The following is a 13,278-nucleotide window of genomic DNA, read 5'->3' on the forward strand; positions in this document are numbered from 1 at the left end:
AATAATAATAATAATAATAATAATAATAATAATAATAATAATAATATAATAAACTTCTCACCTTTCAGCTGATGAAACCATTTTCCTCCAATAATAGCCGAAAACTTCTCCGACACATATTCACTAATTTATTTACAGTATTTATTTAATTATTAACATTTACACTTCTGGCACAAAAGATCATGGGATACGGGAGGAGAAGGGACGTCAAATATTAAAGTTGAATAAAAAAAAAAAAAACTTTATTTCTTTATGGTGTAAACGGACATGCCCTCTGCTGGTCAATCAATTAAAACAATCAGAAAATCAAATGAAAATACAGAAGAAACACCCTCAAAATAAAAGCTCACAAGGACAATTAGCAGTCATTTATGTCCTTCAAAGTAAAAGCTGATTAAGACAGAGACTTTTGGTATATATTATATATATATATATATATATGGAATATTGTTCTGGTGGAAACCTTCAAGTTAAAAGCTAACAGAAGTGCCAACTTCAAAGACACTATAAAATAAATATCAGTCACATTTTACAAGTTTAACTTGTCATTTCTGAGACACAAAACTCTTGTTACGTTAACTTCTCAAATAATTGTCTGCGATATAAGAGATCGTAATATTCCATGAAAAGTTTTATTTTGACATAAACACAATGTGAGAGAAAGTTCTGAGCAGAGAGATTCTCTGTGAATCTCATGTCCCTTCAAGGCCTCCGTACAGACACAAACTTTATTACTTCACTGAAACACACCAATAAAAACACACGGCCCAGTTTGCACCTAAAATGTTGAATTTTATTTGTTATCGTTGTAACATTTCACCAAAAAGTTTTTGCCTTTTTCCTCCAGCAACATAAAAACAGTGAAAATCAACTTACAGCCATGAATAAAACTGTGGAAACATTTTGGCAAAAATCATTTTGTTTTACATTATGTGCTTCAAAGTTAAAAGGTTTTAAGGTTTTACAGCAATAACTTACGTTTTACAGTGTTATTAGTTTCCAAGGCGACACAGAGCGGGAAGTTTTCAGCAGTTTCCTCAAACCAGTTTCAAAGTGTTTCAGTTTTAAATTTCTACAGTTCAGTCGCAGCAAACTTCCCTCCCTGGAGTAAAAGCAGTTTGTGAGTGAAGAGTGAGGTTCTGAGGAAAACCTGTTTCTGTGACGCTACCAGGTCCTGGTCTGAACCAGTCTGAACCGGTCTGAACCAGATCCAGTTAGAAAAATGTAACTGTTGATTTCAGATGAGGAAATTCTAAGATTTTTTAAAGTTAAATTTTTCATCAGATCTTCAGTTTAAAAAAAAAGAAGAAATTTTCATCACAGTTCAGACCTTCACTTTTTTCATCAGAACCAAACTCCATTCAAAAAAACATGAAAACTTCCAGAAGAGCAGAATAAGCTCAGACGCTACAGCTAGCAGGAACATTGTTATCATTATCATCATCGTTATGTCACCATGGTAACTGTCATCATTAAGGGTGGGGGCGGGGCCATGCAGGGACACAGGCAGAAGGGCAGAGCTAAGCGCTACACATCATTTTAGTGGTATAAAAACATAAAAAGTTCTTTTTTAAAGTTTTCTCTCTTTGAATAAAGAAGCTTGACTGACAGGTGAGAGGAGCCAATGAGGGCAGAGGAGGGAGGTGAGGGGGTGGGGCTAGCACTTAAATACAGATTCACTTCCTGTACAGTTCAGTTCACAAACACTTTTCTCTCTCCATATTTACACTGTCCCAACTGGGGCAGCCATTTTGTGTCCGGATTCTTCACACTGATGTCACGATGTACGAGCCTCGCTCGCCGCCGCCGCTGCCACCGCCGCCACCGTTGCCACCGTTGCCACCGCCGCCCTCTCCACCCTTTGGCTCCCGTTTTTTGGTGACAGGCGTGGGGATGAGTGAAGGTCGTGTGGGGGTAGTTGATGATGATGTCGTGCTGGTTGCTGTGGCAGTGGTGGTTACATCGGCGTTGCTCTTCCTCGGGCTTGGCGTGTAGTTGAAAGGGCTGACTCGAGCGGCCACAGCACCGCTGCGCTGCTGACCGCGCTGCGGCTGCTGTTGTTGTGGTTGCTGCCGGTCAGGGGGCGGCGGCTTGTCGTCAAGGCTTTCACAGCTGCGACGCAGGTTCAGGTTAGAGGAGGAGGAAGAGGAGGAGGACGGGATCTTTGAGGGGGCGGGGCTGTCGATGATAGGTGGGGCGTTGGTGGCGGTGGGAGAGCGGGCTGAACAGGAAGAGGAGGAGCGCGGGTTGTTGACCGGACAGTCCTCCAGACGAACCCACACGTCCTCTGATTTGTCGGTGAAGCTGCGGCCGGCCGTCGAAGTGCTGCCGCTCTTCACTTTCCTCCATGTCCCCTTCGACCTCATGGCGCCCTCCTCCTCACTCCGCCCCTTCTCGCTGGACTCTGACGACGCCGACAGTATTGACGACGAGCTTCCTGTCCGTTTCCATGTCCCAACGCGTGGTAAGGATGTTGAGTGTTTTCCGCCACTCCCTCCACCTCCACCGCCACTGTTTTCCCGCTTCCAGGTGCCGGTGCGGCTGAAACGTGATGATGTCACTTCCTGTGGGCGCGAGGGGCTCTCAGAGTGTGAGCGGTTGACGTCGTGTCTCCTAGTTGTTGGCGGTAGCGGTGTGTCAGGACTGGACGGCGACTCTGAAGCGGCGGCGGTGGCTGCAGCGGACTCCTCCAGCTTCCTCTTCAGCGTCGGACTCGGAGTCTCTTTGATAAAGGTTGACTGGCGGACAAGCGCCGGCTTCTCAGGCTCCGCCTTCTGCTTTTTTGCTGCCACAGAGCCGCCGACCCTTGAGGCTGACTCGCTCCTAGGGATACCACCATTGCTCCTCGCTGCTACGCTCTGCTTGGCCGGCCTGGAGGTCGACGATGATGATGACGCACTTCCTGGAGACGCTGTGCGTGGCAGCTGCGACAGCTTCCCTCCTTTCTGATTGGCTGCTGTGGAGGAGCGAGACGGCGTGGAGTCCCGTGACGACCCGCCTCCTCTGTCGTCACCGCTGCCCGGAGCTTTGGCCACGGCTGCTGCTCTGGGTTTGCTCCGCCCCCTGGCTGCTGGCTCTGCCCTCGGCTTTCCTGTGATCAGACTCCTGTACACCTTCTTCCCGCCTCTCACCGCCTTCGCAGCCTCCTCCTCCTCTTCCTCCTCCTTCTTCTTCTTGGCCTCCATCGTGCTGCGCTCTCCCGGCTTCAGGATCCTTGCTCCTCGTTTCACCTCCTCCTTCTCCTCCATCTCCTCTTCTTCTGCGTTGTTATTGGCCGTCGGTAGCCGGAATGGTGAGCCTACAGACTTCAAGGAGAGGACCGAGTCTGAGTCTGATGACGGTTGGCGGGACAGTGACGAGGCAGCTGCGGCAGCGTTCAGGCTGCTGACGATGGAGTTGGCGCCCTCTTGGATCGCCTTCCAATCAAACGACTCTGAATCCGGGGAGGCGGGGCTTCTCGGCGCCTCTGAAGGCTCCTCCTCAGCCAAAATGCCGTCATCGGCTTTGGGAACAGGAAGGGGCGTGGCTATGACGGCGGGGGCAGCAGCAGCGGCAGCAGCTTTCTTCTTCTTCTTCGGCATGGCGGAGCTGATACACTCCTGCAGCAGATCGTCCTCGGAGTCGATGCTGAGCGAGCTGAGCGACGAGTTCCTGGAGAAGCAGACAGGCGTGTCCTCCACATGGAAGGCTTTGGGGGCGTAGCCACTGGCTGCGGGGGGGCGGGGCTTCGACTCGGCCTGCGTGGGAGGAGACTTTGTTCCTGCTTTGCCTTCGTCTTGTTGCTCTGGCGGTGGTGGCGCAAACTCCTTGTTGTTGTTCTCCTGGTCGATGTCGCTCAGCGAGCTCAGCGAGGAGTTCCTGGAGAAGCAGACAGGCGTGTCCTCGATGGCGAACTTCTGCTTCTCGTCCGTCGCCATCTGATTTGTCGCAGGTTTGGTTCGAGGGAAGACAGCCGCCGTCTGCTGCTTCCTCTTCCTGCCTTCTTCTTTTGTTTTCTTTTCTTCTTCGTCCTTGTCGCCGCCGCCATCGTCTTCGTCAAAGTCAAGGGAGCTCAGCGAGTCGTTGCGTGAGAAGCAGCACGGTGTTCCCTCGATAGGCGTGTAGTGTCGTGGCGAGTCGAAGGCAAACCCTGGTTTTGCTTTAGTGGCTGTTGCCGTGGCAACACTGTACGCCACCCGCTGGGGCATTGGCTTCACTGGCGATGTCGGCTTCTTCTTTTGTTGCTGAGAGCCAAGAGGAGGCGGGGCTGGAGGAGGAAGAGGAGGGGGAAGGGGCGGAGCTTGGAGATGCTCGCCATTTGCTGCCGCTCTGATTGGTTTCCTGGGTTTGGCTTTGGGCATGGCGGCACTGATGCACTCGGCAAGGATGTCATCACCGTTCTCACCCTCGGGAAGTCCGGGTCGCCTCCTTTGGGTGGAGGTGGGCGGCGCCAGAGGTATGACGGCTGCTGCCTCCTCATTTGGCGGAGAGTCGATGGTGAGGTCACTGAGCGAGGTGGCGGTGGAGAAGTTGAGCGGTGTTCCCTCCACGCAGTAAACTCTCGGCACCTCCTCCGGTGGCGGCGGCGGCGGCACATCCTTTCTCTGCTGTGATTGGGTGCGGCTTTGAGGTGGGAGGAGCTTGTAGACAGGAAGCTGGCTGGGTTTCCGTGGCACTGCTTGTTGTTGTTTCTTTGGTTTCCGTGACGACTTAGGCATGGCCATGTTGATGCACGCCTCCAGGATCTCGATGTCGTCGTCGTCGTCCGATTCGTCGAGGATCGGCTTCGCCACCTCCTCCTTCCTCTCCTCGCTCACTCCCTCCTCCTCCTCCTTCTTCTTCATCTCCGCTGCAATGTACGGCTCATCCAGACTGAGCGCGCTCAGACTGGAGGCTCGGGAGAAGCCATGCGGCGTGCTCTCGGTGGCGAAGTGCAGCAGGACGTCCGTGCTGCTCTCCTCTTCGTCCTTCTTCTTGGCCGTCTCCTCCTCCTTGGTCTTCTGCGTCTGCGGAGGCGGGGGTGTCTTGGCGCGGCTCGGCGGCATTGTCTGTCCGGGGCTGTCGGGCAGGTCGCTGGGGCTGACCACGCCACTCGGCACACCGCTACACGGCTCACTGGAGCGCACGGAGCTGGCGATGGAGGAGGTGGAGAAGCTGTCGAGGGAGCTGACTGATGTGCAGCGGCTGAACATCAGCGGCGTCTCCTGAGCGTACGGCTGCTCTGGTGGGCTTTTAGGAGTCCTGGCGCCGGATGATGATGTCACATGGTGGTGGTGGTGGTGGTGGGCATGGCCGTGGTGGTGATGATGACCTCGTCGCCCTCGTGTAGAAGGAGCGGCGGCAGTCTGGCTCTCTGCCTCCTTCTGCTGCCGCTGCTGCTGCTGCTCATGTGCGTCTTTCTCACTGACAGGAAGTGTCGGGTAATCGTTGCCGCCTCCGCCACTTCCACCCCTCCTCTTTCTCCCGATGACATCACCGTCCTCTTCCTCCTCCGATGACAGCGATGACAGCGAGCTGCCTCTGGAGAAACAGATGGGTGTGTCCTCCACACAGTACGTCTGCGTTGACTCCTGGTTGCTTTTAGACACTCCCCGATTGGCTGGAGGAGGAGGGGGGCGGAGCTTACTAGCAGAAGTGGGCGCAGGAGGGGGCAGGGAGGGGGCGGCAGTCTCTTCTGACTTGAACAGTGGTTTGCGGGCGGCCTCGGTGCCGTACTTCAGGCTGTAGTCTATTGGCTGTTCGCCTGTCGAGTCACTGCTGTAGTTTGATGTTGCCGTGACAACAACATAGCGCGGCTGCGGAACGGATGCCATGCGGCTGCTCGCTCCCGATTCGCTGCCATCGTTCCTCCGCCTCAGCCTGGCGTCCTGTCCATCATCATCGTCACTCTCGATGCCACCGCGGTGACTCGGACTCTGTCTCCCAGAATTCAGCTGTTCGTCAGAGTACTTCAGGCTGTAGTTGATGGGCGTGTCCAGTTCTGCGCCATCATCATCAGCCATGTGGTTGGCGCTGCGGATCTTGTGGGCCAGATCAGCCGGGTACTTCCTGTAGACGCAGCATTTGTTGGCTCCGCTCTCGTCCGACGAGTAGAACGGCTCCGATGAAGGTTTTGTCTTTCCACGGTTGCCGTAGCCGTCGGCGCTCGTCACACTGTTGAGGCTGTCGCTGGACGCCCGGACGCTGGGTGGGAAAACCGGCCGAGGGTACGCCGACTCCTCCCCTGTCCTCTTTGATCCGTCTCCATTCTTTGGGCTTGACAGCACTGGCGTGTTGGCATATGAGCGCGTCGCGCTCCCTCCTCCTCCGGCACCATTACAGCCCCGCCCCTTCCTGTGTGCTGCCTTGGGGCTCAGGTTGTCGATGTTGTCAAAAGTCTCAGACAGCTGCTGCGCGTCCAGCTCCTCGAACAACGCCTTCTGTTTGCGGGCTTGCAGCGATGGGGCGCCGGCACCGGGTGACACCACACTGGCGTCCTTGTAGCGTGCTGGGCGGTTGGCCATCAGGTTGCGCAGGGCGGCGGCGCTGCCCATGGCGATCATCTTGTGACGGGAGTGGATGAGGTTACGCAGCATGCCCACGGCACCCAGCTCCCATAACGCCTCCTGGTCTTTGGCGTCTCGAGCCGACAGGTTCCAGAGCGTCCCGCAGGCGTTGGACACGATGGTCAGACTGTGAGACTTCAGGTGCTGCAGCAGCGTCGGCAGGCAGCCATGCTCCCGCAGGATCTGCCTGTGAGACGATACAGAGGGAGCACAGACAGGTCAGGATTCAGCCGCTCGCCATCCATACTGTTTATCTGGTCAGACATTTACCTGTGCGCCTCATTGGTGGCGATGAGGCTGGACACGTTGCGCAGGATGCCGCCGCCACTCTCGATGATGGCGAGCGTGTTGGTGTGGCTTCGATGAGTCAGAGTTCCCACCAGAAACGCCAGAGCGCCGTCCACCGCACAGATGTCCGCCTTGTTCTCCGTGCAGTGAGCTGACAGGTTCCAGAGCGCGCTCAGTACGGACTTCAGAGTCGACTCCTGAAGGAGAAACACCACAGAAGAAGAGATTCGGAGCGCGCTCACTACGAAAACAATCATCAATCAACATGAATAAATGTTTTTATTTACCTTCTGGACCTCCAGGGCACAGCCCATCAGCGCTCGCACGCTGCCGACCTCCCGCAGCGTCTTCTTACTGTTCACATCAGCACGCCACGACAAGTTCCTCAAAACGCTTGCTATCACCTGAAAACAGACAACAGTCAGCGGGAAGCACCGTGGTGACAGGTGCCACACAGTTGCCACGGTAACAGGTAAAGGTACCTGCTGCAGGTCTTCACTCTCAGACTTCAGCTGGGCAACCATCGCTCTCATGCAGCCCTTCATGGAGCACAGCGTGGCCTGATGGGAAATGACAGGTGTTTATAAAAGGCTGTGACATCACAGCGTAGAGAGAGAGAGAGTGACGATGAGCGATGACAAACCTTGTTGGCCACGTCCCCGAATGTCAGGTTAGTGAGCGCCATGCCGGCGTACCGCCGCAGAGTGACGCTGTAGTGATCGCTACTCAGACCGAACATCTCACAGTCCACCTGCAGCAGCTCGGCCACCGCCTGCAGACCACCTGAGGACACAGACCCAGAGTCAAGACCAGGACCAGGAGGGACAGAGACTCAGAGTCAAGACCAGGACCAGGAGGGACAACCAAGCCTTAAACCCATCAGTAAACAGTTATGGATAAACCAGTTGGGGAAACAGTCGGTCAACAAGCCAGGAAGATGAAGAAACAGAACCAGGTGGGAAGGAATAAAAAAAGGGCGGATGGTTGAGTCAGTAAACAGTCAGAAAACAGTCAGTCAAACTGAAAGTCATTCAGACTCACCAAGTTCGTTCATGGCGTGTCGATGTTCTTCATCAAAGGAAAGTTTCATGAGGACACAGACGGCCGGACAGATCTGATGTTCCACTGGAGACGGCACTGAACACAACACCACACTGTTACTGACTGTGTTAGGGATGGCTACGAGTCCTCCAGCACTCGTTGTTGACGTCATTATTCGAGTAGCATTTCACTTGCACACGTGTTGTTTTTGGCTACAATAGTTCAACTCAGTTGGCGTTACGTGCGCCATGGCCGCCGTGACCAGGAAAAGTGATGTCTGAAAATACTTTGATAAAAAGGCGACAGTAACGTGCAGTGCAAGACAGTGCAGTGTCCGACAGGAAACACAAGCTTAACATTGGTTCCGCTCATGTTTCCAGTCGGACACAGACCTCCCGTATTTCTCTTTTTACGGTAAAAATATATTTACATATAATTTGTGAGTAATCAAGTACTTGTTCATAAGGTAATGAGAGTACTTGAATATTGAAATGATTGAAAATGCCCACCCCTAGACGGTATATAAACTCACTGTTAATGACTGTATATTATATATATGATGATAATAATAATAATAATAACAATGATGATGTTGTTGATAATAATAATATAAAACCATGATACAGTCATGTGACCCCTCCCCTCTGATTGGTTGTTGGGTGTGTGACATCACTCACTGGGGTTGTCCTCTTGGTCGACGCCCCTCTCATGGTTTTCTTGCCAGCTCCAACAGGCTTCGCAGTAATGACGTACCTGCTCTAGCAGGTGGAGCACTCTGATCTCACGCCGTCCTCGTTTGTCATCCGGCTGACTGTGGACGATGTTGTGCAGCGCTGCCGAAGCCCGTGCACGAGCCTCCTTACTGCCGCGGGAGTTACCTAGGCAACAGGAAGATTTACATAAATGAAAAATAAAAAGGCAAGCTGAGAGAGTTACCTGCGACTCAGAAACAACATGGTTACCGAGCAGGAGGGAGTCCTTGTCGTTGCCGTGCAGCAGCTGGATGAGCAGTGGCAGGCAGCCGGACTGACGCATGGCGATACACGAGTCCTGCGAGCTCGACATGGCGAGAAGCGTCCGCGACATGTCGTCTTTATCATGAGTCCCCAACATGGACAGAAGACTGTACACCATCTCTACCTGCAGGGGGCGACACAGGTGACTCATTATTAACATCAAACTGGTCTCCTGATGGGAGGGGTGTGTGTGTGTGTTCTTCACCTTGGTGCCCAGGTGGCTGGTGATTCGTCGAGGCACAGAGTAGCTGGCTTCATTGGCGGGCTCGTGGTCCAATCGGCTGCTAGAGCTCTGGAGGAGAAGAACAAGATCAAACCAAGACTTAAAAAAAGAACACGTGTGAGAACAAAACCAGGAAGCTCACCTGAGCTCCAGCCAATCCGCTGCTGTCGCTCGCCCCCTGAGCTGCCTCCACCTGAAGAGAGCGAACAGGAGGTGAAGTAAAAATCTGTCACAGCTGTGAACTCATTGACATGAGAGGACAGGTGAGCTTACCTGCAGGCGAGCTCCCAGTCTCAGGATGTCTTTCTCTATCTGCTGAATACGAGACACACGAGCCTGAACACACACACACACACACACACACACACACACACACAGTCCATGACATGTACACTACAGTGTGCTAACGACTCGACAGTCATCTTAAATATGCATTCAGTGTGTTTTGACCACACCTTCAGACAGGTCTCCAGGTGTGCTCCTACCTGAGCTCTCCTCTCCATCTCCTGACAGGAGCCCAGCTGCTCCTCCATCGCTGATCGAATCTGACGAGCCTCAAACTCCAGCTGTCGACGACTCATGTCCGTCTGCAGAGTGAACTGAAATAACGAGTAACACTGAATGTACTGCAGCAGAGGATCATGGGTATTGTAGTGTTTAGAGACGGAGGGTAAAAAGTTTTACTCAAGTCATCTTACGTTTTCAGTGAGCGGCAGACTGTCGATCCTCTTGGTGAGATTCTGCAGCTGAGCGTAGTACCAGTCCTTTTCCTTCTCCTCCTTCTCCAGCTCAGCCAGTAGGAGAGACCTGCCAATGAGCAGCAGCCAATCACAGAGCAGGACACGGAGAGACGGCAGCCAATTGCAGAGCAGGACACAGAGAGGCAAGTGAAGAAATCAGACAAAAACATCCTGGTACCAGATCAGTGAGTCGCAGTACACCTACAGTGAGAACTTCAGTACCAGTACTAGTACCAACTGCAGTACCAGTATTTGTAGGAGTAACAATATCAATGTATTGAGGATAGTCATATTCACAGTAGGAGCAGAATCAACAGAACCTGTCTGTCTCCAGCTCCCTCGGGTATTCTATGCGTACTATGAGTGGAGGAACAGTATATGTAGTAGTACGTCAACAGTAGACAGTGGTAGTAGTGTATATGCAGAGTACTTCAGTAGTAGTAGTACTCTATTAGTATTGTACAATACCTCTCTTTCTCCAGCTCCTCCAAGCAGCGGTCATGACTGTCTCTGCCAGCAGACGGCAGCCCTCTCCTGGGAAAGGCTGTGGTCGTCGGGGGGCCTGGAGCTCCGGAGCCTCCGGCTGCTCCTCCAGGAGCCCCAGAACCAGAGGAGGTGGAGCTGGAGGAAGACGAGGGGGGCAGAGGAGGCCTGGACCTGCACTTTAAACCTGCAGAGTCCAGGCTCATCTCTGGAGGAGAGAGACATCTGATTACACACAGTCCAGTCCATTGTGTGTGTGTGTGTGTGTGTGTGTGTGTGTGTGTGTGTGTGTGTGTGTGTGTGTAAATGCTAAACAGTGAGGACCAAAATAAGTATTTCCCTAACTGAGTGAGGACATTTTGGCAGGTCCTCACTTTCTGAAACACCTTCAACTGGTATTCTGAGGTTTAAGACGTTAGGTTTAGCTACAATCAGAGAACTGATCAGGATCAATAAGCCGTACTGGCAACAGTAGTAGTGATTATGGGTGCGTTTATTTTGTTCACCTTTCAGTCTTTCAATGAGCTCTAGCTGAGATCCAGACGCTTCACCAGACTCTTCTTCTATGGTGCCCTGCAGCTGCTTGAGCACTTCCTGTTTGACATGAGAAAATAAAAGTGCTACAGAGTGACATCATAGTGCTATAGGGTGTTTCCTGATGTGACCAAAGGGGGCGCCAGAGTCAAACACATATTCGCAGTATTACCACCCACATGTTAATACAACATTATTATTAATGAATAAATGTAAACACACAAAGACCAAACGTGACAACAAACTGATTCATAAACTCTCTCTCTCTTTCTCTGTGTCTGTCACCTAGTTTTTCAGAATAAAATCAAAGCACTGAGACTTTGTTCACTCACCACGATGAGACGACAGCGTTCATACAGCGACATGATGAAACTAACAACTCTCTGACTGTTTGCTGCTCATCGACACAAAACAGGAAATAGGAAACGGGAAACGGGAAGTGAGTGTGTGTTTGGAAAGGAAGGACAGGACAATAAAAACCCACTGACAACAAGAACAATAAAACTACAACTGAAAAAACAAGAGGACAATAAGAGACTGTACACAGAAAAAAACAGATGAACAAGTGGAAAAAAATATAGAGTGAAGAACAGACCAGAAAATAAAAGACAAGGAAATGAAGACAAGAAAAAAAACAACAAGACAAAGATGATCGGACAGGACAGACTGCTCACTCTGACACATTTCCTAAGTCCTCTGTGGCAAACCAAAGATCCTCACACACAGAGAGATACCTCACTCTGAACAACAACAAGGAGCTCATTCTGAAGCTCGGAGCAGCGCGTGATTGGTGGAAAATACCAGGGGTCTATTCTGGGCTGAAGATAGAGAGACACTGAGTTTACATGGCAGACAGAGAGAGAGAGAGAGAGAAAGAGAGAGAGAGACACTGAGTTTATATAACAGAGAGAGAGGCACTAAGTTTATATGGCAGAGAGAGAGAGAGAAGAGAGAGACTGAGTTTACATGGCAGACAGAGAGAGAGAGAGAGAGAGAGAGAGAGAGAGAGAGAGAGAGAGAGAGAGACTGAGTTTATATAACGGAGAGAGAGGCACTGAATTTATATGGCAGAGAGAGACAGAGAGAGAGAGAGAGAGAAAGAAAGAGAGACTGAGTTTATATGACAGAGAGCGAGAGAGAGAGAAACTCAGTACTTCAGCAGTACTGTTACCAGGTCAGTAGTACTGACTGCAGTATTGACTGCAGTACTTCAGCAGTACTGTACTGACCTTCATGTTGGAGGCCTCTGTCTCCAGCTTGGTCAGGTGGTTGGAGTTGTCCTGCAGCTCCTGTCTCAGGTTGGAGTTCTCCATCTTTAACACCTCCACCTGCCTCAGCAGCTGGTCATAGGAAGCTGCCGCCATGTTGGAGGACCCACGGCTGACCTGCAAACAAAACCACAACAGATTGCATGCTGTAGTACTGTGCTAAGGTACTTTTGTAACAGTGTAGTACTTTAAAACTGTAGTACTGTGGTACTGTAGATCTGTTCTCAAAACTCCATCATCATGTTTCTCTCTTCATGGAGCTGGATGAGCTTTAAAATGTACGAACAGCTGTTTAATAGTTTTAGTTAGAGATGTTCAGATATGCACAATCAGTCTGATAAGTGACTGTTCTCTGATCAATTACCTGTATACAATAGTGATCAATAGTTAATTATTAATAAATCCCTCAATGGATTCACATCTAATGAAGGCTCCTGACTCACATATCTATCTGAGCACTGATTGTAAACACTGATGTCGCTGTCTGACTGTCACATGACTCATATCAACACCAGCTCATTACAACACACAACATGTACTACAAAACTGTAGTACTGTATCACTGTAACACTGTAGTACTGACAATACAATACAGGAAAAGACAACACCAACCATCCTCTCCACAACATTCTGGCAAGACAGAGAAGCAGCAACAGGAACAAACACCTCATCTCACTGCGCTACAGAACAGAGAGGTTCAGGAGATCCTTTGTTCTCACTGCCATCAGGCTGTAGGCTGTATTTATTATCAATTGTTATTATTATTATTATTATTATCAAAGATGAGCTAATGGATACATAAATTTCCCCTAGGGCATAAATAAAGTATCTGTCTATCTATCTATCTATCTATCTATCTACTGTATCACTGCAGTACGGTAACACTGTAGTACTGTAACATTCCAATACTGTAGTACTGTATCAGTGTAGTACTGTAACACTATAGTACTGTAACATTCTAACACTGTAGTACTGTATCAGTGTAGTACTGTAACACTATAACACTGTAGTACTGTAACACTATAACACTGTAGTACTGTAACACTATAGTACTGTAACACTATAGTACTGTTACATTCTAACACTGTAGTACTGTATCACTGTAGTACTGTAACACTATAACACTGTAGTACTGTAACACTGTAGTACTGTAACACTATA

At 50.5% G+C, this 13,278-nt stretch overlaps 1 protein-coding gene across 1 annotated transcript; it reads right to left on the reverse strand.

Annotated features, from left to right (window-relative positions):
- Positions 1-205: 205 nt before the first annotated feature.
- Positions 206-12,224, reverse strand: apc (APC, WNT signaling pathway regulator). The gene is made up of 16 exons (XM_022768411.1): positions 12,079-12,224; positions 10,822-10,909; positions 10,301-10,523; positions 9,791-9,899; positions 9,578-9,691; positions 9,366-9,428; positions 9,235-9,285; positions 9,075-9,161; positions 8,816-8,993; positions 8,531-8,731; positions 7,854-7,949; positions 7,456-7,595; positions 7,295-7,372; positions 7,100-7,216; positions 6,795-7,009; positions 206-6,711 (listed from the first exon to the last, which is right to left on the reverse strand). The coding sequence occupies exons 1-16, from the start codon at positions 12,211-12,213 to the stop codon at positions 1,767-1,769; spliced, it is 6,840 nt and encodes a 2,279-aa protein (XP_022624132.1). The 5' UTR covers positions 12,214-12,224; the 3' UTR covers positions 206-1,766.
- Between the last annotated feature and the right edge of the window lie 1,054 nt (positions 12,225-13,278).

Source organism: Seriola dumerili, unplaced genomic scaffold (genome assembly GCF_002260705.1).
Source record: "Seriola dumerili isolate Sdu_G_001 unplaced genomic scaffold, Sdu_1.0 BDQW01001588.1, whole genome shotgun sequence".
Lineage (NCBI taxonomy): Eukaryota > Metazoa > Chordata > Actinopteri > Carangiformes > Carangidae > Seriola > Seriola dumerili.